The 24,183-nt window shown below is 42.7% G+C and overlaps 2 protein-coding genes across 12 annotated transcripts in view; one reads left to right on the plus strand and one right to left on the minus strand.

Moving 5' to 3' along the window:
- The window catches only part of TTC1 (tetratricopeptide repeat domain 1), a 48,954-nt gene extending 36,438 nt beyond the window's left edge, over positions 1-12,516 (plus strand). For both annotated transcript variants that reach the window (XM_019965341.2, XM_019965342.2), the window contains exons 6-8: positions 2,106-2,254; positions 4,575-4,629; positions 11,899-12,516. In XM_019965341.2, coding sequence (XP_019820900.1) covers positions 2,106-2,254; positions 4,575-4,629; positions 11,899-12,032 — 338 coding nt within the window. In that variant the 3' untranslated portion in view covers positions 12,033-12,516. The remainder of the gene's footprint in view (positions 1-2,105; positions 2,255-4,574; positions 4,630-11,898) is intronic.
- A 6,143-nt stretch (positions 12,517-18,659) lies between these two features.
- Positions 18,660-24,183, minus strand: part of PWWP2A (PWWP domain containing 2A) — a 34,375-nt gene continuing 28,851 nt past the window's right edge. For 7 of the 10 annotated variants that reach the window (XM_070793934.1, XM_019965339.2, XM_070793941.1 and 4 more), the window contains one exon: positions 18,660-20,772. Coding sequence is in view for 2 of the 10 variants with exons in the window: in XM_019965339.2 (XP_019820898.2) it covers positions 20,759-20,772 (14 nt within the window). In the remaining 8 variants the exon portion in view is untranslated. Of the gene's footprint in view, positions 20,773-23,188; positions 23,309-24,183 lie in introns of those variants that run through there. The other 3 variants (XR_011567782.1, XM_070793936.1, XM_019965338.2) reach the window with 2 other exon arrangements.

Here is a 24,183-nt window from a genome sequence, read left to right on the forward strand (position 1 = left end):
CCCACTGCAAACTTGACATCTCCTTGGGACATCTGGTCCCATGGCGTAGCAGATGTGCCCAGAACAGACTCTGGTGCCTCCCAGTCCCCCACACATACATGAATGCATGAAAACAACTTGGTAGTTTTTTTCATACTAGTAAATGGCATTATTATCCATTCACTTGCTGAAACTTTAAAACCTTTGGAGTCATCCCTGAGTTATTCTCTCATTCCACATGGCTTAATTAATTAGCAAGTCCATTGGGCTCTGATTCAGAGACATTCCCTTAATCTGGCCTCTCCTTTCCATCTCCACATTTAGCAGCTTAGTGAGCACCCTCTGTCATCTGGGCTATTGCAGTGACCTCCCAGCTGTCTCACCGCTTCCACCCATACCCTTCACACTGTAGCCAAAGTGAGTTTTTAAAACTGTAAATCAGATTATGTCTTAATCTGCTTGAAACGATTCCAGTGGCTTCTTACCACACTTAAAAGGTCTAGTAAATGAACTATATTCCAATAAAAATTATAATAAATAACTAAAATATACAATCAGCAAGGACTTACTCCATAGCACAGGAAACTCTACTCAGTACTCTGTATTAACCTAAATGGGCAAAGAATCTGAAAAAGAATAGATGTGTGTGTGTGTGTATATAACTAAATCACTTTGCTCTACACCTGAAACTAACACAACATTGTGAATCAACTGTATTACTCCAATATAAAAACTTTTAAAAAATACAAAATAGAAAAAGTCCAAGCTCCTTTCCCTGGCCAGCAAGGCCCCCATGACCTGCTTGTTGTGTATCTTCAACCTCATCTCTTCTGCACCTCTGCCTGTCACCAAGATGCCGAAGTTATTCCTGCTTTTAGATCCTTTACTCTTTTTAGTTCTTTTTCCTATACTGTCTCCCTCAGCTTTTCAAATAGCTGGCTTCCCTCAAGTAATCCCTTTTCATATTCTTTCCACTCTTTATAAAGTCACTTATTCCCCTCTTCTTTTGAATTTACATCACCTTGTTTTATTTTTCTCTGTAGCTCTACAGCTACCTGAAATTATTTGTATGCCATCTTCTGTTGCCTCCTGGAATAGGTTAAAGCTTCATGAAGACTTGGACCTGGTCTGTTCTGGTTACACTGTCCTCTGGAGGGTCACTACCCTAGGTGCATATATTAGGTATAAACAAACAGTTACTGAAACCATGAATGAATTTAAAAATGAGGATATCATTTGAAAAGAAAAAAGTTTTAGAGTCATGATACTGCTTTTTAACAGAAAAAATAAAAAACACAAAAAATAATACAAGAATGTAGTGTACTTGAACCAAAACATGGGCACCGGATTATTATAAGGCATTTGTTGTTGGATAAAAGAGAGGATATTATACACTAGTCACCTAAGGGTGTTAGAGCAAGAGTTTGAACGAACAGTGAGGATTTAGCTAAAAATACCACCTCAGTTGTCATTATGTGACCTCCGTAGTTGAGGCCTAGAAAACGAGAGTAAATGATAGTCTGCCACTGTTCTGCCTCAGTTCTTTAACATGCACCTTCAAATTCCCTCTCACTTTTTCACTGTACACTTGAGCTCTGTTGTTCTGGATTGTTCTGAAGTGGGTGAAGGATCTAGGTGGAAACCAGGACTTGGGGTATAGACCAGGGTTGGGTAAACTACAGCCACAAGCCAAATGCAGCCTGCATGCCACCTGCTTTTGTACAGCCTGCAAGCTAAGAATGGTTTTTACGTTTCTAAATCATTGGAAATAAAATCAAAAGAGAAGTAATATGTTAGGACACATGAAAATTATGTGAGATTCAGATTTTCGTACCCATCAATAAAATTTTATTGTAATACAATCACCCTTATTTGCTTAGGCATTGTCTGTGCCTGCTTTCATGCTGCAATAGCAGAGTTCAGTAGTCGTAACAGTCTGTCCCACAAAGCCTGAAATCTTTACTACCTGCCCTTTACCGAAAAAGTTTGCTGACCCTAGGTATAACCTTTAACAAATAACTCTTCCTATGGAGCCATGAAGAATGATTATTGAGGAAACTTGATATAACTGAGGGTGTGTAGGCCCTTTTTCCTCATGGTAACAGTTACTTCTTCCCTTTTTACAGCAATTCAGTTAAACCCCAGCTATATCAGGGCAATACTGAGGAGAGCAGAGTTGTATGAGAAGACTGACAAGCTGGATGAAGCCCTGGAAGACTATAAATCCATATTAGAAAAAGACCCATCAGTACATCAAGCAAGAGAAGCTTGCATGGTAAACCTGATTTTTTACAAAAATATTTTCTATTCCTTGTGTTACTAGTCATTGAATCTTAAATAATCTTCTGAGACACAACTACATGCCATTCGTATGCTTTTGAAAAGCTTATTGGAAGGAATATGCAGGAGATAGAGCTTTGAAATGGTGGCTGCAGCGCACTGCACCCTGTACTGTTTAACCTTCATTCTAAAACTGTTGTATAAACCTTTGACCTCTAGGTTAACAAGAACTTTATTTTGTTGTTGGACTAGGGAAACCTTGTCTGCTTATAGGTGTACAGTTTAGTCGAAAGTGAGCCTTAGTATTATAGATAATAAATTTGTGGTTTTCTTTTCCTTACTCAGTCACCAAGTTTCTACTCATTGTCATATGTGCAGAACATTTCCAGTTAAACATATCCTAATCTTTTTATCCTTCTTAAAATGACTCTAGTTCTTGTCCTTGTCACTAAAAATCCTTTTCCTTCTAAATGTCATATTTTTATGTCAGTAGTAAATTAAAACTAAATATTACTTGTTTTCCTCTCTTTAAAAGTAACTGTATGTTTGTGCTTTTACCTCTATCATCACTCTTTATCTCCAATGCATAGGGTATACTGTTAAGGATTTCCTACAAAATTGGATGTGTGTCTCACTGCCCCAAAATAATAGGTGTTCAAATAAGTTCGACTGACACTGGCTTTAACTAAACAGGTTTCTTGATTGCCAGACTTTTCAGAGGGCATTAGAATGGAGAGGTCTGTCCTGAACCCAGTATGTAGCTGAGATGGCAGGAGCCAGAGAGCTACAGGCATCTTTTATTTAGCCAGACTTTTTGGTTTTGTTTTTTTAATTGAGGCTACATACCAACATTTAAAAATGGAAAGAATTTTTAAATGAATAAACTTTTATCCATTTCAAGTGGATAAAATTAAATGGATAAAAATCTAAGTTGGGCTCCTTTTGAAAGTTGGAAAATGTGGACATGTGGGCTCCTCCTTGCACTCGCACATGCTGGCGTGGGGCTGAGTGCTCCGATTACATGGCTGAGCACACCAGTGCTATTGGCTTACACCCGGTCCATTACTTATTTACGTTTCCTGTCAGTTCCCTGAGGGCATCTGAGCCCCTACTCCACAGGATCTCCCATTTAATTCATGGGACTGTTTTTCCACCAGGCAGACCTGAGAAATGTTGACTCGTCTCCATGCATTAATATCAGTATCCTAGGTAGTTTGGGTTTTCTTTAGCTTTGTTTTTATACCCACTTGAGGTGAGTTCCTTTGGTTACAACAGGTCTTTTATTTACCTAGATATGGAGTAATCGGAGAAAGGTTCATTTGGGTAATTAAAATACATACGCAATTTGAAAGCATTTTTAATCCTTTATCTGAGTTTTAACGTATCTCTGAATGGTGTTAGGATTAACTTAAATTGGACATGAGGAAAGGGACTAGAGTACTTAAAATCTTGGCTAAATTCATGGTGGCCTTTATCCTTGTCAAATTAGTGTTAAGACAAAGGGAGCCTTTTATTAAAGCTTGTTGTTATAGGCGTAAAGAATTTATTTTATCTTGAATTATTACAACGGAGTTAATACTGGAATCGCAGAGTGTGTGGGGGCAACTCTAGAGCTAAAAGTGCCCAGAGAAGATCTGTGGCTCTCAGCTGGAGGCGATCTGGTTCCGGGGGACATTTGGCTATGTGGGGGGTCACTTTGCCATGGTGGGGAGCGTCCTGTTGGCATCACTAAAGGCCGGGGGTGCTCTGACCACTGCACTGTGCACAGGGCAGCCCCAACAGCAGACTGCCCCGTCCAGACTATCGGGCCAAGGTTGCAAAACCCTAAACTGGATGATCGTTTCAGAATATCAAATATCGATCTGATGCTTTCTCAACAATTAAGTTACATAAAGAAAGGACTTCAAGTTAAAAAATACAAGTGAGCAGAAACTATTTATAAATATCAGCCATTATCCCACCACCTGAATATACCACTGTAAACATCTGATGTTTATCCTTTCAGATGTTCTGTGTGTGTGTGTGTGTGTGTGTGTGTGTGTGTGTGTATGTGTATTTTTCACCAAATTTTTATTGAGGCCCTGCTGAGTCCACTCCAGTGATCCAGGAACTGTGTATAGCATTGAACCAAACAAAACTCCTGTCTCTGTAGTGCCCCCACAGAGAAATATTTGGGATTTTTCTATAGTTGGTAGGATCATATATGTGTGCTTTAACCTGATCTCATTTTCACACAAGGTTTGTAAAAATGTTTCTCAAATTCAAAATAAAGCCAAAAGATTTTCACAACCCTGTTTTGGTGCTTTTTCCCTCAGAGATTACCTAAGCAGATTGAAGAACGCAATGAAAGACTGAAGGAAGAGATGTTAGGTAAGTCTGCCTCCCTTGCCTTCTCTTTACCATAAACAGCTCAGAAGCTGGGGGACACAGCCATCCGTCCTTTTATTCATTAGAGGAGAACTCAACAGTTGGAAACAGCTTTGAGGCCTTTCTGTGGTTCAGTACCAATATCATGGGGCACCAGCAACTTGGGGCTCATGAGTTCTTACTCAGTTTTGACTCTAAAGGACCAGTGTAGTTTAGAGTGGATATCAGCTTTTCAAAAACTAAACTTCCATTTTGCTTTTATTTTTTTGGTAAGTTTTCCTGCCTTCAAAATGCAAACATAATTAACTCCCATCCCTGGGGGTGCCACCAATCTCTCTTTCAGATCATCAGTTTCATAAAAACGGTTGAGTTTGTTCACTGAGGAAACAATTTCAGTTTTTAAGTTCATTAGGATGCAATCAGTACAAGCCAGTACCCTGTGAAAACCAAGGGGATTTTTGTTTTGAAAATAACATTCAGAGGCCCTTTAGTATTTGAGAAGACATGAGAGGGTAAGAATTAGTAGTAAATGGGAAGAGGGCAAAAAACTCTGTGGGTGGAGGGTCAGGGGAAATGGTTTCATTTGACCCGTGTTTTAGTTAGTTCTTATATTGGCCAAACCGTGTTTATGGTTGGGATTAGAGGGCTCTTCATTGGAAACAGTCTGCATGACCAAGAGGAGTAAAGGTTCCTGGACAGAGACCTGCCCAGCACAGTCTGCTTAGAACCTGTGTGATAGTTGTCTGTTCATGATCTCCTGTTTATTTTCCTTATGAAGAATCTATATCATGAATTGCAGTCACATGGGCCAAAAGGAAAGATCACTTAAAATAAATTGAGCCTGACCATTTATGGCCTTTAGGAATCAGTGTCAGAAAATGAGACAAATTTCCCAAAAGATCACTGACAGAGAGTTGATTGAGGAGAAACTACTGACCCAGTAAATCCAAGTGTGGGCCCTGCTGGGTGGACTCAGACTCCCAGGAGAGCTGCTTCAGACGTGGGCAGATCTCTGGAGCCTTCCTCAGTTCTTCCAAAATTGGCTCTTTCCCTAATTTACATTTTTAATCAAATTTGACACCATGTTTGAGCCAAAAAGTTATTTTGGAGGTACTTTTTCTTCAAAGAAGGAAGAAGAGTATTCCTCACCTATTCAAAATGATTATTTATTTTAGCAAAAAGGAAAAAGGTGTTTGCATTTAGCTGAGCTGGATTTTGCGCTGAAAGAGAAGACTTGGTGAATGACCATACTGGTCACTTAGGCACTGATCTCTGGGTCCATTTTTTTTTTTTTAATCACCATGAAACAATAAATGGATAGATATAAACTGAATCTTACTGCCATTGTTAGTTCCAGATGGAATTAAGTTCCATCTGTCCTTGTCACTCAGGTCTCATAAGCTAATGTTTCTTGTCTTGCGGTTTTGGCAGTTACTTAGGTTGTTCCTTTCATGAAATAACGTAAGTTGCTTGGTAAATAATGCGTCAGTCTGTTGTTATACATCAGTAGTCTGAATGAGCGGACTCCTTTATTTTCTTCATGAATATAATGATAGTGCATAAAATACTGCTTCTTGGTAGCATCTACCATAGGAGAGCCTTAAAGGGAGAAGTCACTCTCAGCATTGTATGAGCTTCCTGATGTGTCCCTCCTCGTTACGCATGAACTAGCTTTGATTCGTGCACTTTAAGATCCTTGGAGGCTGGTGCCTCCAGATGCGCAGAGCCGTATCACTTACTCAGAAGTCCCGTGCAGGCTTTTTGCAGTGGACTGCATGACTTTTAGTTTGTTCGGTACTCTTGATTTTCTTTTCCTTTTCTGTCTGTAACTTGACTTCCTTTTTGTTGGAAATGTACCCCCCTCCTTGGGAAAAAAAGTTCTAATTGAAACTGTGAGTGGGCAGAACATACTTGCTCCTCTCTTCTTAGCCTGTCGTTTGTAAATGTCATCCTTAGAACAGGAGTGGCCATTGGTCATAGTGCCACAGTCCTTGCCAGAGAGGATGATCGTGCTGACGTTAGATTAGAGGAAAGGGGTCAGTCACTGGAGTGTTTACTTGTTTGCCCTCTTCTCTTCTCTGGGAAGACAGCCTCCCTGTTGTAGCCAGGGAACATAAGGTTTAAAAGGACTGCAGGGTATAGTCACTGGTTTGATGAGGTGGGAAAGATGCCCTGGACAGAGCATCTAGCTTCTGTTCCACCCATTCCAGATGATCTGTCTTCCCACCTCAGCTGAGAGTCTGTCCTGACCTGGAAAACCTAGAGCTGGACATGAAACTTATTGACTCCTTCAAAGGTCAAGAGCCGTGGGCGAGGTGTTGCCCCAGTGACCCTGCCTTTCTTTCACTAGCTTCCAGCTGCTCGGCACACACGGGAGCCTTGTTCGTCATCCAGTCCAGCTTTCCACTTGTACCATCCCCTCCTTCCACCTTCTTGGAACATGTTACCAGTCCCCTGAGTCCTGAAGTTACTCAGGTGTTTGCTCCTGACCACTAGCATCCTAATGAGTGTGCATTTGTGAACTAAATTAAGAACACCACCTTGTATGATCCATGTTAAAAAGTGAGATTTGGAGCTGGAAGTAACTTGTTCGTGTCATTGTAAGGGTTCTTTTGACTATTCCTTCGCATTAAGGGCTTCTGTGCAAGTGATTCAGGGTCCTAGAATCTGGTCGTTCCCTCGCCTGTTACTGGCCCTGAAAGCTGCTGCAGCCAGGCTCCTTTCCCACATTTTTCTTCCTGCTGCACTCCCTAGTCCTTAGCTCAGACTGTGCACTTGCCATGTAGTGGGTCTGGCCAGCAGAGAGTCTCAGCCAGCCCGCGTTGCTGTTGCCCCTCAGTAGCGAAGGCCAGTTGGGGGTTTTCAGTGCCCTCCCTGCACTTTGCCTCATTTCGTGGTTGCTATTCCCATAGCTCCTCCTCTCGGGAGAATCACTCCTGCTGCTTTGATAGTTAGCTTGGTAAGGAACTGACTTCCACTTTCACCCAGGAGCTAATATATAAGCATTTGAATTGGGTTTAAATTTTATTTTCTGTTTTCTGTGCTGTCTCTTAATTTGCCTTTTGCTCAGAGGACATTAGGAGTCAGCTGCATGGCTTAGTTTCCTGCCTCAGAAGAGGAAATGCAGTGTCAGGATTCACTTGTGTGCAGTCTGGTTCTCCTAATAGAGGATCTATTCCACGAGGCCTCCACCTCAGTGATCTTGAGAAGGTGAAAACAAACTGTCTTCCTGCCTCTCCTGACAGTAAGCTGACTACTGCCCAGTCACTGTCTCCAAAGAGAAGTGATGTATAACAAGTCAGTTGGTTTATTACAATGCAGTGTTGCTTGCAGACACAGAAATTCAATATTTATCAGAAGTGGATCCAGTGCCAAGCCTTGGTCTCTAGTCCTAAGTGTTCTTGTCTGAGCCCAAGCACTGTTGGACTCTTCTCTTTGCCATGGGATCTGGTCTGAGAGATGAGATCCTTACAGTTAAGGACATGTGGACACGTTCAGGCCGAGTGGTGGTACCAGGTTTGCTACAAGTGGAAAGAAGGGAACCTGATTGATTACTGCCCAGATAAGGGGCGGGTGAAATCTGGCAGTCAGTGGAGAGTGTCGGAGATGGGCCAGATGGCAGATGGTCCTGTCTGGGGTGTGCAGAAGCTGCTTGAGGCTCTGAGAGTCCAGCCTGACTGAGCAGCAGCAGGAAGTCTGAGCATGTGATCGTGTGCACAGCCGAAAGCCTGCTCTCACTGAAGGTGCTTGTCTACCACCATCGTAAACGGTAAGGGTGAGTTGTGCAGACACCACAGCTTGGTTCTGCCTTAATGTTGGGCTCTGTCTCCTTATGTCCCCATTGGTCCTACACTGATTTTAGAGCGTTGTCAAATTGAACTGTAGTTGATTTACAAAGTTGCTCAGCAGAAGAAAAAAAAATACCTGCAGTGCAGAAGAGGCAGGTTCCATCCCTGGGTTGGGAAGATTCCCTGGAGAAGGAAATGGCAACTCACTCCCGTGTTCTTGCCTGGAGAATTCCACGGACAGAAGGGCCTGGCAGGCTGTAGTCCATGGGGTCGCAAAGAGTCGGACATGACGTGACAACTAAACAGATCATCAGCACCACTGTGTTAGTTTCAGGTATACAGCACAGTGCTTAGGTATTTTTGCAGGTTATACACCATTTGAAGTTTTTACAAGATAACGGGTATAATTCCCAGTGTATCTTTTTGCTTATCTATCTTATATATAGTAGTTTGTGTCTTTTATTTCCATACCCCTAATTTCAGAGCTTCTTTACCCGACAGCATAGACATCAGCTGTTTGTTCAGTGAATAAATGGCCTCTTTCTTGTAATGTTGCACTAGCTCTCTGTCAGAACCTTTGGGTTTGTTCTTCACTTTGCCGCACAGCATTATTAACACTGAAAACTGTTCTCCAACTATCAGTGGCCTTGGCCGCACCCTCCCACTTCCTTTCAGTCCTGTGGACTTGCCGCCCTCCCTTGCCCCCGTCTCCATCCATTTTCACCGCACTGCCTACTCCCTCTGTCTCAGACCGTTGCAGTTCTGCCTGTCCTTGGTGACTGAAATGCAGATTCACGTACACAGCTCTGCCAGGTCTCCCTCCTTCCTGCCCAAGCTGGAGGGGATCATCTGCTTACTGATTCTCATAGCATTTTACGTCTTGACTCCATGTGAACTGGCTTGTGTGTATGCTTTTCCATCAGACCTAAGCTTATTTTGGTATAAAGACAGTGTCATGTATCTTTGCATCCCCACTGCACATACGTACTTGGTACATGTTGGTTAATTCAAGTCAGGTAACCTCAGGTCTTCTCTTACATGGAGACTGTTTGATCATGTGTCTTTATTACGTGTCTGGTACCTGCCAGGGATTTTATGTGCGTTATCTATTTAGCAGGCAGACTTCCCATCTTCTGTTCTGCTGTTCTGGTGGTAATAGTCAAGCTATTGTGGAATGTTAGGAGGGCAGAGATACGAGAATAAAAGGAAAAAGTGATGCCACACGTGTTAGGTTGGGACCTTGGAGAAACAGAAGCAAAGATTGGATTAGAAATATGAGGGGTTTATTAGAGGGAACACCTGCGAGGGGAAGTGAGCAGAGACAGGGAACTGGACGTGACTGGGATCCCGTCAGGTCCCTGAGAGGAGTAGGGACCTGGGTCAGAGAAGTCCTGCCTTGCAGGTTAGTCCCAGGGACGCTTCAGCAAAGCCACTGGGGAGCCAACACCGCCTGTCACAGGGGCCCCTGCTCTGTTCTGCAGGGCTCGGTCACTGACTGAACAGCTGTGGGACCTGCGACCTTGGCGTGGAGGCGCCCTGCATCCAGAGAAGTGCGTGTTCTGGCTGCCACTCAGTGGAATCAGCCAGGCCAAGGTTCCCAGCTCCTTGCGGTGCAGGCGCTTCAGCCTGATGGGCAAAGCAAGGGCCGGTGCACGGCCCCTGCTCCACTCTGTCCTCAGTGTGAATACTCGTGCTCTGGTTTCACTGCCATCTCCAAGGTACAGGGGCCTCCTCACCACCTTCAGTACCTGCTCCCATCCTTCAGGGCCTCTGCCCTCCTGAAACGCCTGCCTCACACCCCCGCACGGGCCTGGGGGCTCCTCTGCACTCACCCCAATCTGTGTCTGCCTGCTAGACTGTGAGCATCTCAGAAGTTACACCAGAGTAACTCGTATTTTTTAGATCCCAGTGCCTCGTGTAGTGGACACCAGATAATACACACATTTGCCCTGGAGATTGTTGTTCCGGCCGTGGACATGGCTATGCAGTGATCCCTTCCCCCGGGTGATGGCCCCAGGCTTGGCTGACAGTCCAGAGCCTTGGGACAGGCACCTCCTTGCTTCACTCACTCTGTGTCAGAGGAGCCAAGGATTGTGCCAGCAGTGACATTTTAGTGGGCTTCTTTAAATGTTTGGTTCCCTCCCTGTCCTCTTTCTTCAGTCCCAAGACAAACTGCCAGAGTTCTGGCTGACTTGCGCTGTCCTGGGGAGGCCCTGTCTTTCCTGGCTTCCTATTCACGCATCTGTCTCCTGCCCTACATGGGGCCTCTCTGTGCTGCCCCTGGCGCACAGGGACGAGGCCTGTGCGATGACTCTTCCTCCATCAGCAGCACTGAGCATGTGTGTTCTGGGTTTGGGAAGCCTGTCTGGAGAGTGGTCAGTCTGGGTTTCTGTGAATATGGTGAGCTTTTCTGGGGGCTAAATCTCAGACTGAGTCCAGAAGTTCTTTCCAAGAGTTCCCAGGAAAGGCCTTGGCATTTAAAAGCATGCATCTTTAAGTTCTTTATCTGGGATTTATTTCAAAGTGGGAGATCTCAGAGTAACAAAGCTGCCAACAAGGGCAGCAAGGTGAGAAGGAATCTGTACCTCTGATGAGCAGGGGTTTCTTTTTCTTTTATCCTCTTCCTCCTCTCCACTGGAAGCAGACCTGCAAGAAAAATTTAGAACCGTTTAGAAATGATTGAAATGCATATTTACTCATCTTAGCCAAGATTTTCCAAAACACCCTAGTTTCAAATATTCCATCCTGTTGCCCCACAAATCCCAGTCTCCCAAATGTCCTGGAAACTCCTACTTTTGTATAAGCTCCATGTCCCCCTTACATGGAGAATCAACATAAAAATCCATGGTTATGCTGTGTGTGTTCATTTGACTTTATGACGTGAACTCACCTGGTGATTGACAAAGAAAGCCCGAAACTCAGGGAGGGAAACTAGGCTGTTGAGGTTGATGGAGCTGTGCAGGAGAACAAGATCTCCCGTTTCCCCAGAAATGATGAGTTTGGTTTGGAAGCTGAGACTTGACTTGGAAAAGCAGGAGGCTCTTGAGTTTCAACCTCAGGTTCAGTAGAAATCTGCTGAGTGGAATTAGATTCAGCAAGTGACTCTGCTGTTTCATGGAGAACAGACTTGGAGGCGCCTCAGCCCTCCCCGCCAGGCTTGGCCTTCAGTCCCCGAGGCAGCAGCTCATCACTCAGCCCAGAGAGCCTGTCCCCTGGGGATTCTGGCCAGTGTGGCCAAGAAGCTTTGCTGTCCCAGCGGGGCCCCTTGTGCTCATCTGTGCAAGCAATGGCTCAGGTGGATGGCACTGAAATGACTGCTCTACTGTTGGTACATTGGGGGCTGAGGGTTTCATAATTTTAAAAGCAGGAGTTTCTTTAACTGCAGAGGAATACTGTGTTTTGTAGTCAGATAGGAAGGCAGTTGGAATCTCTTGCTTCTGCCGACTCCCTGTTTTTACTGGACTCTTTGCTTTTTACGTTGCAGGTAAACTAAAAGATCTTGGGAACTTGGTTCTCCGGCCTTTTGGACTCTCCACAGAGAATTTCCAGATCAAACAGGATTCCTCTACTGGCTCCTACTCCATCAATTTTGTTCAAAATCCAAATAACAACAGATAACAAAGATAACAATAGCTTTTAAAGCTGGCTTGGAAATTGTGTGCTGCTTGGATTAGCAAGGGGAAAGGCCCTGCCAGTGTTTAACTTCTAAAAGCATCTGATCTCAGAGACAGGCTGTCTCGTAGAGCCCAGCGCTCCCTTCTCCCCCTTGTTTTACGATCAGGGTGAAATGCACTTCCTGATACAGTGAGCCTAATTTGATTTCCATTTTACGGTGGTGTCTGTGCTGCTGTTGCCCTGGTTCCAGCTGTCCTTTGTTTTGTCCAGGAGAAAGCCTGCTTATCGAGACTCACCTCCCTGAGCTCCACAAACACAAACCCAGCTGGAGTCTCGTGGGCTGAGCAAACCTGCTTGGCAGAGACCACTTGGCCATGTGTGATGGGGTCCCCGCCTGCTGTCCCCTCGCCCCGATCACACACACTGCCCTGCGTGGGCTCCAGCATCTCCTGGTTTCCTCTGGTAATAAATGCTTTCTGTGACAGTCTGAGCTGGGTTGTGAATTTTGTCCCCAAAATAACAGCTAGAGCAGAAGGCGTTCTGGCTGTAGGAGGCAGTGTTGATTTCGAGCAGTGTTACTGGAGTCCAGTCCTCCCAGAGCCTTAGCTGCCACCTTGAAGACGATCAGGAGGAGCTGAGCATCCACCATGTACTAAGATTCAGAAACCCCACCTCACAAGCTGTCCCGGGCCTCTCAAGGTTTGTGCAGATGCTTATGAAATCAGTGTTTTTGACCAAGTAACCAGTCTTACTTAAAATGGCTTCGTTTAGGAATGCTGGTATGTGAATCCCAGAACAAAACCGTCTTCTCTTAGATTCCATGAACCCAGAAATTTCAAAGGTAGTTTTTTTCTAATCCTCAGTGCTGGTGAAAAGCTTTTGATTGTTATGGTTTAAGTGTTAAAAGCAGTGACATTCAGGTTTCATGTTAGAAATGAAGTACACGTATAATTCTGTAAATGACATGCAGTACGCATGCTCCCAGTGTTAAGAATTGTGCTGTTTTTCTGATCAGTTCCTCAAAGCTTCTTAGCGTCTGTTGTTAGGCAGTGGAATGATCTGCTGTATCCACACTCTGTGGTTCGCTAAGCCTGTCTCCCAGGTTTTTTGGCAGGGGCAGCGTGAGAGATCTTAGCTCCCCAACTGGGGATTGAACCCATGCCCCCTGCATTGGAAGCACTGGACCCCCAGGGAAGTCCTGCCTCCTAGATGGAAATCAGATTCTTCATGCAGTTTATCAGGGGGAAGGAAAAAGAATGTGGTTAGTTTTGCTTTGCTGTCTTTATGATAAATCTGGTATCTAATTTTTCCCAGAAGGTGTGTGAGAAATCACACACGTAGCACAGAAACCTTGGCTGAAAGCTGCATGGCCCGGCTGGCGGTGGCACATGCTCCCTGTGCAACAGTGCCCTGCTGGCCCAGCACTCCACCGACCTCTCGATCTCAGCACTACTCCACGCTCAGAACAATGTAAGGAGGGGACTTCCCTGGCAGTCCTGTGGTTAAGACTGCACGCTTCCACTGCAAGAGGCATGGGTTCAGTCCCTGGTCAGGGAACTAAGATCCCACGTGCCACAACGTGCTGCCAAAAAAATAAAGCAAAAAAAAAAATTTAAAGAGCTCTTTGATTTATGTGGACTAAAGTCTTGATATTTATCAATATTTATATAGAAGTTAAAATAGAAATTTTAAAAATATTCCTTTAAAATAAAATTTATTTTTTGTTAGTAAGTTATTTCATAACCACTATGAAAAGTTTTGACCTCGTAGACACCTGAAAGGGTCCCAGGAACCCTTGGGGAGCCTTGGACCACCTTGAAAGTCATTTTGTCAGATTACGGTGGCCTGTATTTACCTCGTGTTATAAGATGTATGATTTAAAAGTCTGTGATGCTTTTGTCACCCCACAAAAAAGGTATACCAGACTAGACTTCTAAGGTAATCCACGCTGAGACATTTATTTTTATGCCAGTGACACTGCAGTGGATCACAAAAATTTTGGATCTTCTAGAATTGCCATTACTTATTCCTTACCTGCCTCCATGAATAGACCGTGAGCTTCTGGAAGGTAAGGGCCATATTTATCTTAATAGCACCTACTGCTTTACTAGAGAAGCTTAGTGAACTGTTGTTGAAGGCTGTTCCACAAGAAGTGGTCTCAGTGTGAACAATCATTCTATCCAAACGTCTCTAGGTTCTGTGGCCTTTCTTTATTTAGTGCCTGTGGTGGTTGATTGGTTTTTTGCAGCTCAAAAAGACATTTGTAGAGAGTCCCTTAAAGCCAGTCGAGCCCATGTTGTGCAGCCACGTAGAATAGCCTCAGATGGTGATCATTCACCCTGGCCTGTAAACATAATGCCTCCTGATTTTTAAATTTTCATTTCTGCATCTTGGATATTTACAAGGATTTATCTTGAGACTTTCAGAAACCCCCAGCTTGTCCTCTGGTTTCATGCTCCCCTCCATCTTCCAGGTCACCTTATATTCTCTATTTGTGTGTCCGCAGTCTCAGCCACCTCCTGGTTCTCACGTGAGCAGCTTTCTCATACATGGGAGCCTCTGCAGTAGGCCTACCCAGGGCTTGGCTCTGTTACAGTCACACTTGGGTGGTAGTTTTTCTGTGCAGAGTGTACTGTGGATTTAGTTCATTTTGCACATGCATCATGGATCTGAAGTATGGTTAAATTCTATTCTTAAAACCCAGCCCTTTTCTAAGAACTCCTTTTCTATGTTTCCATCACAAGCATTGCAGCTGGGTTTTTTCCCTACCCTTTTGCACCTTGTCTGACCCACTGCCCAGATACCGTAACTTAAAGTTATCGTGCTTACTGGACCAGAGAATGTTAACCCCATGCCGAGATGCTGAGGCAGGGAGTGGCCGAGCTGCTAGGTTATGACCTGAACGTTGCAGCACTGGGCCTGTGTTTGAGCTGCAGTAAGATGACAAGACCTCACACACTGGACCTCCAGAGTTTCTCAGGTAGAGTCAAAGGTGTGAATGTTTAGTCCTACAGCACTTTGTGTAGTTGAAGATAGAGAACTGCTTGAGGAAATGTGGCTGGGCCTGGTGATTCTTTCTGGTGCTCCTTGATCTCTATGCTGGGGTCCGAGCCTGTTGCTGAGTTTCTCACAGCTCTCAGTCCAGACTGCTGTAGGAAGAGGCACAGGGACTTTATGGAGGCATGTTACTGTCAGGTTGGACTGGCGTGGAATGGGGAGCTGGCAGTGGCTGTTAAATCTAAGCCCGATTAGAAGGTGTATTCGGAAGGTTATCTGCTCCCAGGAGCTAATGAGCAGACCTGCAAATTGCCTTACAATTGCCGGTTTAGCAAAACTTGGAATGTCAAAGGGGAAGACTATGATAGGAGGCTAAGGAGAATGGAAAGAAGTTACTGGCTGCTTTAATCGTGAGAAGGATCTTTAAAGCACAGGACCCAATAACCTTCCAAGACTAGAGTGTAAACCTGAGACACCACACCCGACAGGAGCCAGCAGCAGCTTAAACTCATTTCCTCCTCAGCTCTGGGTGTGCACTCCCCTGTGGGAAAGGAAGGCCCTTGGCTGCCAGAGCTCAGTCTCACTGAGCCTGCAGCCCAGGGGTCACTGCCAGCCCACAGCTCTGTCCATGTTGCTCTCTGATCACTTCTGCTTTTGACCCTGCCTTACTTGTTAAGGCACTGAAATCTTCCTCAAATCCTCCTATGGGTGTATACTGTGTACCTGATAACACATTCCCACACCCTAGGAAAAATCTCCTGGAAGCAATTTCAGTGAGATGTTCCTCATCCTTTGCAGCCTACCCCTCTCTGCACTTCAGTAGTAAGCAGCTGAGTCCTTCTCTCATCTGGATTTCCTTTAGAAAAGGAAGCATTGATATGTGAACATTCCACCAGAAGTGGCTGGAAATTCTCTTTCTTCAGGGAAGCTGCACAGCTAATGCAGAGAATGGCAGTTTCCAGTCACTATCTGTTGTCTGGAGAGCAGCCTTGAGCTCATACTAGACTGAGTCCATTAGTACTCCTGAAAATGAGAAATGGGTTACTTGCTACCAGCCAGCCCATAGAGCATCAGAGTGACTGTGTAAGAACTTCCAAAGGGCAATCAAGGAAACTAGAGGTTAGTTTATGAAAACTAGTGAGGATGTCCTCGTATTTCAGAGTATCAAAAATTTCAGTCTTCCTGTGAGTAAGTAATTTTTTAAGGTAAAGATGGGTACATGGGGTTTATTTCTTATACCAGTCTGCCTTTACAGATGTTTGAAATGTTCTAGGGTTAAAAAAATACTCCATTTTCTTCTAATTTCTCAACCCTCTGAGGGCTGCAAGCTAGGAATAAACTCCTGAGAATTTCTATTGGCCAGACTAGAATTAGACTCCCTACAGCTTCCTTTCACATTCCCTCCCACCTTAGCTGAAGCACGGCAAAGCCTGTCACCTCACTGCCAGGGTAGCCCACAGCTAATAATCTGTGGGTGAGATCAAGTCCCAGCTGCTAGTTGTACCTTGCTAAAAAAAAAAAAAAAAAATACAGCCTACCCAGATGGCAACCCCAAGTCAGGCACTGGGGCTTCTCCAAACATGTCATGATTGACAGATGTGAAGGGAATCAACCCAGATGCTCTTCAGGAAGCCTTTAGTTGCAGGTGTGAGGAGCCAGATCTGCAGACAGTGGAACTCCTAGTACCAGGTGGAGTGCTGTGCCAGCGGAGGTCCGCATCTGACACCCCATCACACCAGGCACACTGCCCTCCAAGTCAGAAATCAGCAAGCATGAGCATCGTCAAGCAAACTAAAGACAAGGAGGAGGCCAGGGTTGGGAAGCAAGGGAACAGTGTGAGATGGGAAAGTGTTTACATTTCAAAGGATGGAGGCTTTGGAGGACTCTCTGGTACTTAGTCTCAAGGACACAGGACTGTTGTGTAGGGATAGTTTGGCTGCCCAGAACAGATATGCTATCTGCAGCGCTACCTCAGGGAGTTAGCTGGGAAACTGTCTTATTTCCAAGAGCCGTGTGACTGACTGGATTCTCAGTCGGCTCCAGAGGCCAGGAGGCAGCTTTTCCAGCCGCTCCCTTTCTACCAGCATGAAAGCAGCTCTGTGGAAGCGCGTTCTGTGAGGTCGCTTTGTGTCTCACTGAAGCCCCTGGCCCTGCGTTTCTAGAGCAGGGACACATCAGGCTCCTCTTTACCTCGGGGCACTGCCCATTGCTGAATCCATTTGCCTCTGTTAGATTACAGGTGTGGGCGGTCTGCTCAGTATCCACAGGCTTCAGGCCCTGGGCACAGGCAGAATTCAGAAAAGTAGGATTATTCCCTGACTGAACTATTCTGTAGAGTTCCCTGATGTCACCTGTGTTTTTGGCCTTGGCTGAATAAGAACTCGAGCTAGTTGAGTGAGACACCTGTTTTCCATACCTCATCTTGGCCAGTGTGGCCACTAAGTGATTCTTCTGTCAATAAGGTAACTGATAGAACTAAGATTAAAATACATGTCTCTACTGAGTAAAGCAGGTTATTCTGTACTGCAGGCAGATTCTTCACTGACTGAGCTACAAGGGAAGTGCCTGTTGAGATAGAAGCATCATCCTAATATCACCCACTCATTTTGCCTCCTGTATGTGAGGTTGCTTCTAAAACCGTGCTCCACAATGCAATGAAGGGCTAATCCTAGAAGTATTAACTCTTTAGGACAATGACCTAGCCACTGGTTTAGCCAGCTCTTTCTTCCTCTGGCACAGAATGCCTGAGTTGTATTCTTTCATCCCAAGGTCATCACCCTTTGATATCAAAGCAAAGGCCATGAAACTTCTTTGTGAATAAGCCAAGATTTGGCAGGGTGCTGTTCACCAGAGAAAAGTATGCTTAAGAAACACTTACAGTATACTCTCTTCAAAGCACTGAGGGAAGAATCATTACTTGAAAGAGTAGAAATGAGCTGTCACGTATAAAAGCAAGAAAACAGCTTACTTTTATGTGCAGTGACATGCCAGCATTCCCAGGGAGATACTCCAGTGGCTTCCTTCTTACACATTTAGGTAAACTGAAATGGGAGAATGTTTGCAGTTAAAGACTCTTGTGTATATACTCTGGAATAACAGGCAGCCTTCTAAAGGATTGCTTTACTTAAATGAAAAAAAAAAAAAAAAAAAAAACAGAATTTACCTGACTTTAGGTTTCTAGATCAGCCTTTTTAAATCTCAGCTGTCCAGTAGGTGTCCAGAGGCTAATTTTTCCTAACAACTGAGTGTTTCTGGTCAAACACTTGCCCTCAGATTGGAGGTACTCAGCTTTTAAAGAAGCAACCATTTATCCATAAGAGTAGAACTACTTGAAATTAAGACAAACCCAACAGTACATGTTTAGTTACATCCAGCTCTGAATGGTAGATTATTTGTTTCTATCAGAAAACAGTAATGTTTGTGCACAAGTTCCTTATTAAGCTAGTTTCCCTTCCTCCATCCTTGGTCATAAAGACATCCCATAAAATCTCCCAGTGATTATAGGCTGTTCTCCTAAGGAAGCAGTGCTGCTTAAAAACAGCTTCCTAGAGAACAAGTGGTTGAATCTTAACAGTTTAAAAATAATCTTTAAAACCTAACTCCTAAGTAGTAAACAAATAGTTTTTAAATAACTAAATTTTAAAAAAATCAAGACTTTATTGAATATATGTTACACAACATTCTTTAACATTTAGGTCTCAGCATAGTTTAGATGAGAAACAATTGTTGTCATTCAAGTCTACAAAATGAAATAGGCTTGTGAAGATTTGAAATACAGATGAAGGTAGCATGAAGCAAAGCTTAAATATTAAGCAACTAAAGCAATGAAGGTGAAATAGCAAACATGGTATGTCTAGATTTTAAATACCACCAAGTTTCATTTTTCAAAAAAATGAAAGTCTGGTTTATAACAAACACCACTGAGAATTGTCATAAAAAATGTTTAGATACTTAAAACCTGATCTCTCCCAGTTCTTTTTGCCTTTATGTTACTTCGTCATTTCCATCACTCTGCAATTAGAAGTTTTGATTATGCAAAATCTGCTATGATCTGGGAGTTATCAGGTTATCAGAAATGAGCCTGAAGTGGTACTGCTGGGTTACGGATCTGAAAGAACAAGAGGGACCCCAGCCTAAGCTCTGGGCCAGAGCAGAGCGTCGCTTGTGTTTAGAGCTTCCTGCTGCTGCAGTTCCTGAGCTGACTCTTTCAGACTTCATCAAATGTACAATGACTTCATGATAAAAAATTTTCTATAAAGACAATCTTAGAATGGAATCAAGACTTTTAGTTACAGCGTAATTAGGGTTGGCATTAAACTCGCTAGAAGCAAGACTGCCTACCTTTTCTAGGGTTGTAAAACAGATCCTAGCTGGTATAGTAAATGTTCTAAAACTTACCCAGAACTGTGTGTTAATCCTGAGTGTGGGGTTAATAAGTAATTCCAAACACATATAGTAAGATTATGCAAAGTTTGAGCACTGAAGCCAAATGCTCAGTTATCATTTATGTTGCTTCAAATGAATTTTGTATTTTTATTTTTGGCATTTTTTTCCTTTTGTATTAAGTAATCACTATGGATTACCTTTCTGGTTTAAAAAATAAATCAGTATTGCCACTAAAAAACTTCAGGTATATTATTAAAAGTACGGCACCATCAAATATAAAATGCCTTAAAAATGTAGTACTAACAAGTTCATCTGGTTTTCTCAATGTTTTCTCCATTCATTAAAAAAGAAAAAGTAAGGTCTTTTATAATGTGTAATTTTCATAGATAAAACATTATGGTCTCTGTGAATAAGAATTCATACTTTATGCATGAAAACTTCACCGTCTTTATGGTTCCTGCTGCTTGTTCCCCAGGATCAAGTCCCATCGGACACCTCTGAGGAATTCTTGCACTTATTAGAAAGAGGGGCTCTCTGTGGAGAGAGGTCAGTATCAAAATTCAGATATTATCACCTTTTGTGAACTCGATAAAATCAGTAAGGACAGGAAGAATAAAGCCTTTCCAGCTCAGCAAGATTAAGAACTAGTTCCTAGAGAGTATGTTTTCACTCCAAGATTGACAGTAGCCTATCCACTTGGAGTCAGAATTTGAAAGTTAAGAATGTAGTTATGAAAATGTGCAGAAAACATTAAATACTGGTGGCAAATAAATACATCTTAATATGTTCTAACAAGCAAATGTATATTTAAGAGAGCATAGTCCTGCTTTATTAAAGAAAAGATCCAAATTTTCTTGGTGGGGTATAGGGACACTTTACCATCCTTTTAGTAGGATGTTAGATCATCGTTTCTGAGCTGATTAACAGTAAACCTTGGAGAAAGCAGTTTTAATATGAAAAATAATTCAGCATTTCTGTCATCATCCTGTGCCTTTTAGGCGTGTCCAAACTGTACTGAGAACTTCACGTTCAAAAGAAGGTACTGTCAGTGATTCTTCACACATAGAATTCAAGAGTTCTTTGCGTATTTCACATCACTTTCCTCCTCATCTCATGCATAATTTATTGCAATAGGTTTTTTTTAATAAAATATTCCCCTAATACCTTTTCTTCAGTTTAATATAGCACAATATGCAAGTGCCTCTTTATAGACTGTTGGTTTTAATCACTGCCTGAACATTTACTTCTTAGTGCAGCTTTAAAAATCTGAGTCTCCAATTTCATTCAGTCCTGATGCTCTGGTGTTCTCTGTCATTGTGGTACAGGTCCATGAAACCAGCAGCCTGCTAATGTCTTTGTGCTGAAATATAGTAAAGAAAAGGAAGAAAATGTAGTTAAGCACAAGTAATTATGATAAAAATGATGTCCTTGTTTTTTTAAGCCCTATATAGATTGTGGGATCACACCTGATTTTTTACTTAAAATCAATTAAATTTGACCAGTGTGCATTTTTTTGAGAAAACAACTTACTGCCACTATAAACCAGCAGAAGCATTCCTATTCTTTCCAAAGCATATCTGGGCAAATTCCAACACAAATAAAATGGTTATCACCGTCACAGAGTCGATCTGCACTTGAGTATATTTTTCAACACTTATTTGTGAATGTTTGCCTAATAAAAGGGGGATTTTAGCTTTGTCCTTTACGCTGCCATTTCACAAGTAACAATAGAAAAGTTTGCAAGTCAGTTTTGCCGCTGTGGACCATGAAACACCAGCAGTCTTCCTCTAGCACAGGCTACCTACAGGATTAAGAAGCAAATTTATATACAAAACCAGGTAAAAATTGCTGCAGATGACACTGTCTACACACATGTAAGAACGAAACAGAGAGAGAGGGGTGGAGGGTGCCTCCCCGGGGTAGACACGCAGCACATCCAAAGGCATCAGCAGTACTGTTTTGCAGCCAGAAGACAACTGGTTCCATTGACCACAGTGTCCTTGGTACACCAGCAGACCAAGTTACCAGCAGAGCCACTCTGCACTGTACCTCCAACAGAAAGCCTGACTCTGAACAGAATATTTATATAGGATGAGGCTTATCAAAATCACTGCTAAGGAGCATGACCAGAAGGCCCAACATTACAACCTCACTTTGATCCCAGGAAGTGGTATAATCCCACTGAAACCCTCTACAGTTGCCTTTCCAACCTGGAAGCCTAAGTACCAGTAAGGGTTTGAGTTCCAAAAGAGGTGATCTCTGGAAAGAATGATGATTTTTTGTCAAATGTATTTAAAAAAAAAAAAGATATGGTATCTTCAGTGGAATAATAATAGACAAAGCAAAAAGGGAAAAAGGAAAACCATCCCCGTCCTTCCCAGTATTTGACTTCCGGACATTTCAGAGTAGGTGTAGTTCTCATTTTTTGATAGCACTCTTGATCTTATGTAAACTTCCCAGTGCTGCCAGGCTTCATTCACTTACTGGATCAAGGCTTATAAATTTCACAGGGCATCTATCACATTTCTTCTCCAGCAATAGAAAGTTACTTCTAGCCATAAATACTGCACACATCAAAACAACAGTAGTCCATGCTTACTAAAGCAATGGAATCATTAACATGATTTTAAAATCTGACATTGAGCTAAGAAAAGTTTTTATTTTCTAAGACTATTCACTAATACTAATAAATTTAGACTCATGGAAATTTGGAAGTAAATATCCCCATTGTATAAACTGAAAGAGAAAAAAAGGTAAAGAGCCAATTCTATATACAATTCTATTTCTATTTTTGACTCTCCCAATATCTGGCTTCAACCTTAGTGAGGCCTATTCAAGTTGGCAGGAAAGCCAAAGACTGAAGTTTACTATTCCTTCTGTGGGAGATGAAGAAAACTGAAAATGCTATTCCCTCAAGGGGTCACCAGTACCTAAGACTCCTACACAATATTTAGAGTCCAAAATATTCTAGCCACAATCTCTGATCCAAAATGTGCCATTCTGACCTGGTTTGCAAATTTCAGCTCATACACAATGATACAGCCCAATTACAGCTCTTCACTAGCTTCAAACAGCAGAGTTAAGCAGCATTAATTCAAGGAAGCAAAAAAAAAAAAAAGATCCTAAATTCAAAAGCAGCATGACAACAAAAATCCCTAAGCCCTTCCTGCCTTACAAAAGCCCCAAAGAAGCTTTTTGTGCATTATCCAAGGAGGTTTTACTAAATGTGAAGAAAGATTACAGCTGTACTTCAGCATTATCTTTTGCCACCGTCTTGAATTTGGACTTGCCTCATGTAAATGACAAGTGAGGTTGATTTAATTCACTAAGAGTATGTTTACATACAGATATATATTCTTAATATATATATTAAGTAATGACTAAATAGTTAATGAATATAAAAGAGACAAAAGACTGAGAAAAGACAAGTCCACTAGTTGACTTTCTGTGGAGCCTCAGTCACTACTTGACATAATTCTGCAACTGGACACCCAGCTTCTCCCACCCTAGGAGATAACTCCTCTCCATCATGAAGTGCTCCGGAGGCGGCTCTCTCTTTTTTTTTTTTTTTTTAAAACACAAGTAATGGTGACTGAAAGCTATTTTCACTCACAAAAACTACCACCAATATGAGGTACACCCAGCTACCAAGGTCAATGAAAACAAAGGAAAAAGAACCAGTGCATTCTTTTATGTCTAGCCTAATCTACTTAGGGAATGATAAGTGATGACATGATGCCCTCTTCACTTTGTGGCAGGGCTTAGCACAGACAGACCTGCCCGTTTCACTGTTAACTTCAATGCTCCCAGTCTGAATCCACAGTGGTCTGTCAGACACTGTAAGGGAGCAGCAGCGCTCGTCACTGTCTGATGTAATAGCTGCCATTTGTTGAGACCTATGGTAGAAAAAACCAAGTTAACAAAAATAGAGCATTTGAGTTCTTTTTCATCCATTTACCAAAAAAAAAAAAAAAATAGACTAAAATTCAGTTGAATTTTCATAATGAATTTATTCTAGATAGCTTGCTGGCTTCACACAATGGGAAGCGCTGGTAGACTTGAGGTGTGTACACACCAGTCTTGGCCAGGAGAGGGCACTCTCCAGCCCAAGTCAGTTGAGCCGCAAAATGCCTTAAGGCTCATGAAAATGTTGCCCGCCAATGCTAACTCACGGTTTAATTCTGACAAAAATCTTGTACTAGCCTAACACTAGCCTAGTGGTGAGAGAGTCCTGATTGTCTCAGTATTCAACAAGGGCCAAAGCTGTCATCCCTACCTGCATTAACGAGCTCAGAGACTCTGCTTTGAAGAATCACCAAAACTGCCTGAATCCCTTTCTCTGTAATGCCAGTGGCACCTCTGCGTACCATTCAACAGCTGAACTTACTGTGAGGTCAGACCTGTTTGAAATAGGTTTGACAAGGAAAGCTTTCTCTGAGGCTTTCAGAAGAGAGACCAAACACCAAAGGGTTACTGTTCAGCCTTATTTTTTATTAACCTATTTGCTTGTTTCCTTTTTTCTCTAAGTACAGTATATAGTATATACTGTATATATATATAGTATATATATATAAGTATATATATAAGTAACAACTCATGTATCATATCAGTGTAGGCAACTCTGGGATCACTGATTTAGATAATGTCCAGTCCCTATAATATTAAGTTCTAAATCAGAAAGAGTAGCTAATCAAAACCTTAAAATAGGCTTTTCTGATACTGAAAAAGAAGAAACGTTACACACCTGATCTATAAACATGATTACTTACTG

Source organism: Bos indicus, chromosome 7 (genome assembly GCF_029378745.1).
Source record: "Bos indicus isolate NIAB-ARS_2022 breed Sahiwal x Tharparkar chromosome 7, NIAB-ARS_B.indTharparkar_mat_pri_1.0, whole genome shotgun sequence".
Classification (NCBI taxonomy): Eukaryota; Metazoa; Chordata; class Mammalia; order Artiodactyla; family Bovidae; genus Bos; species Bos indicus.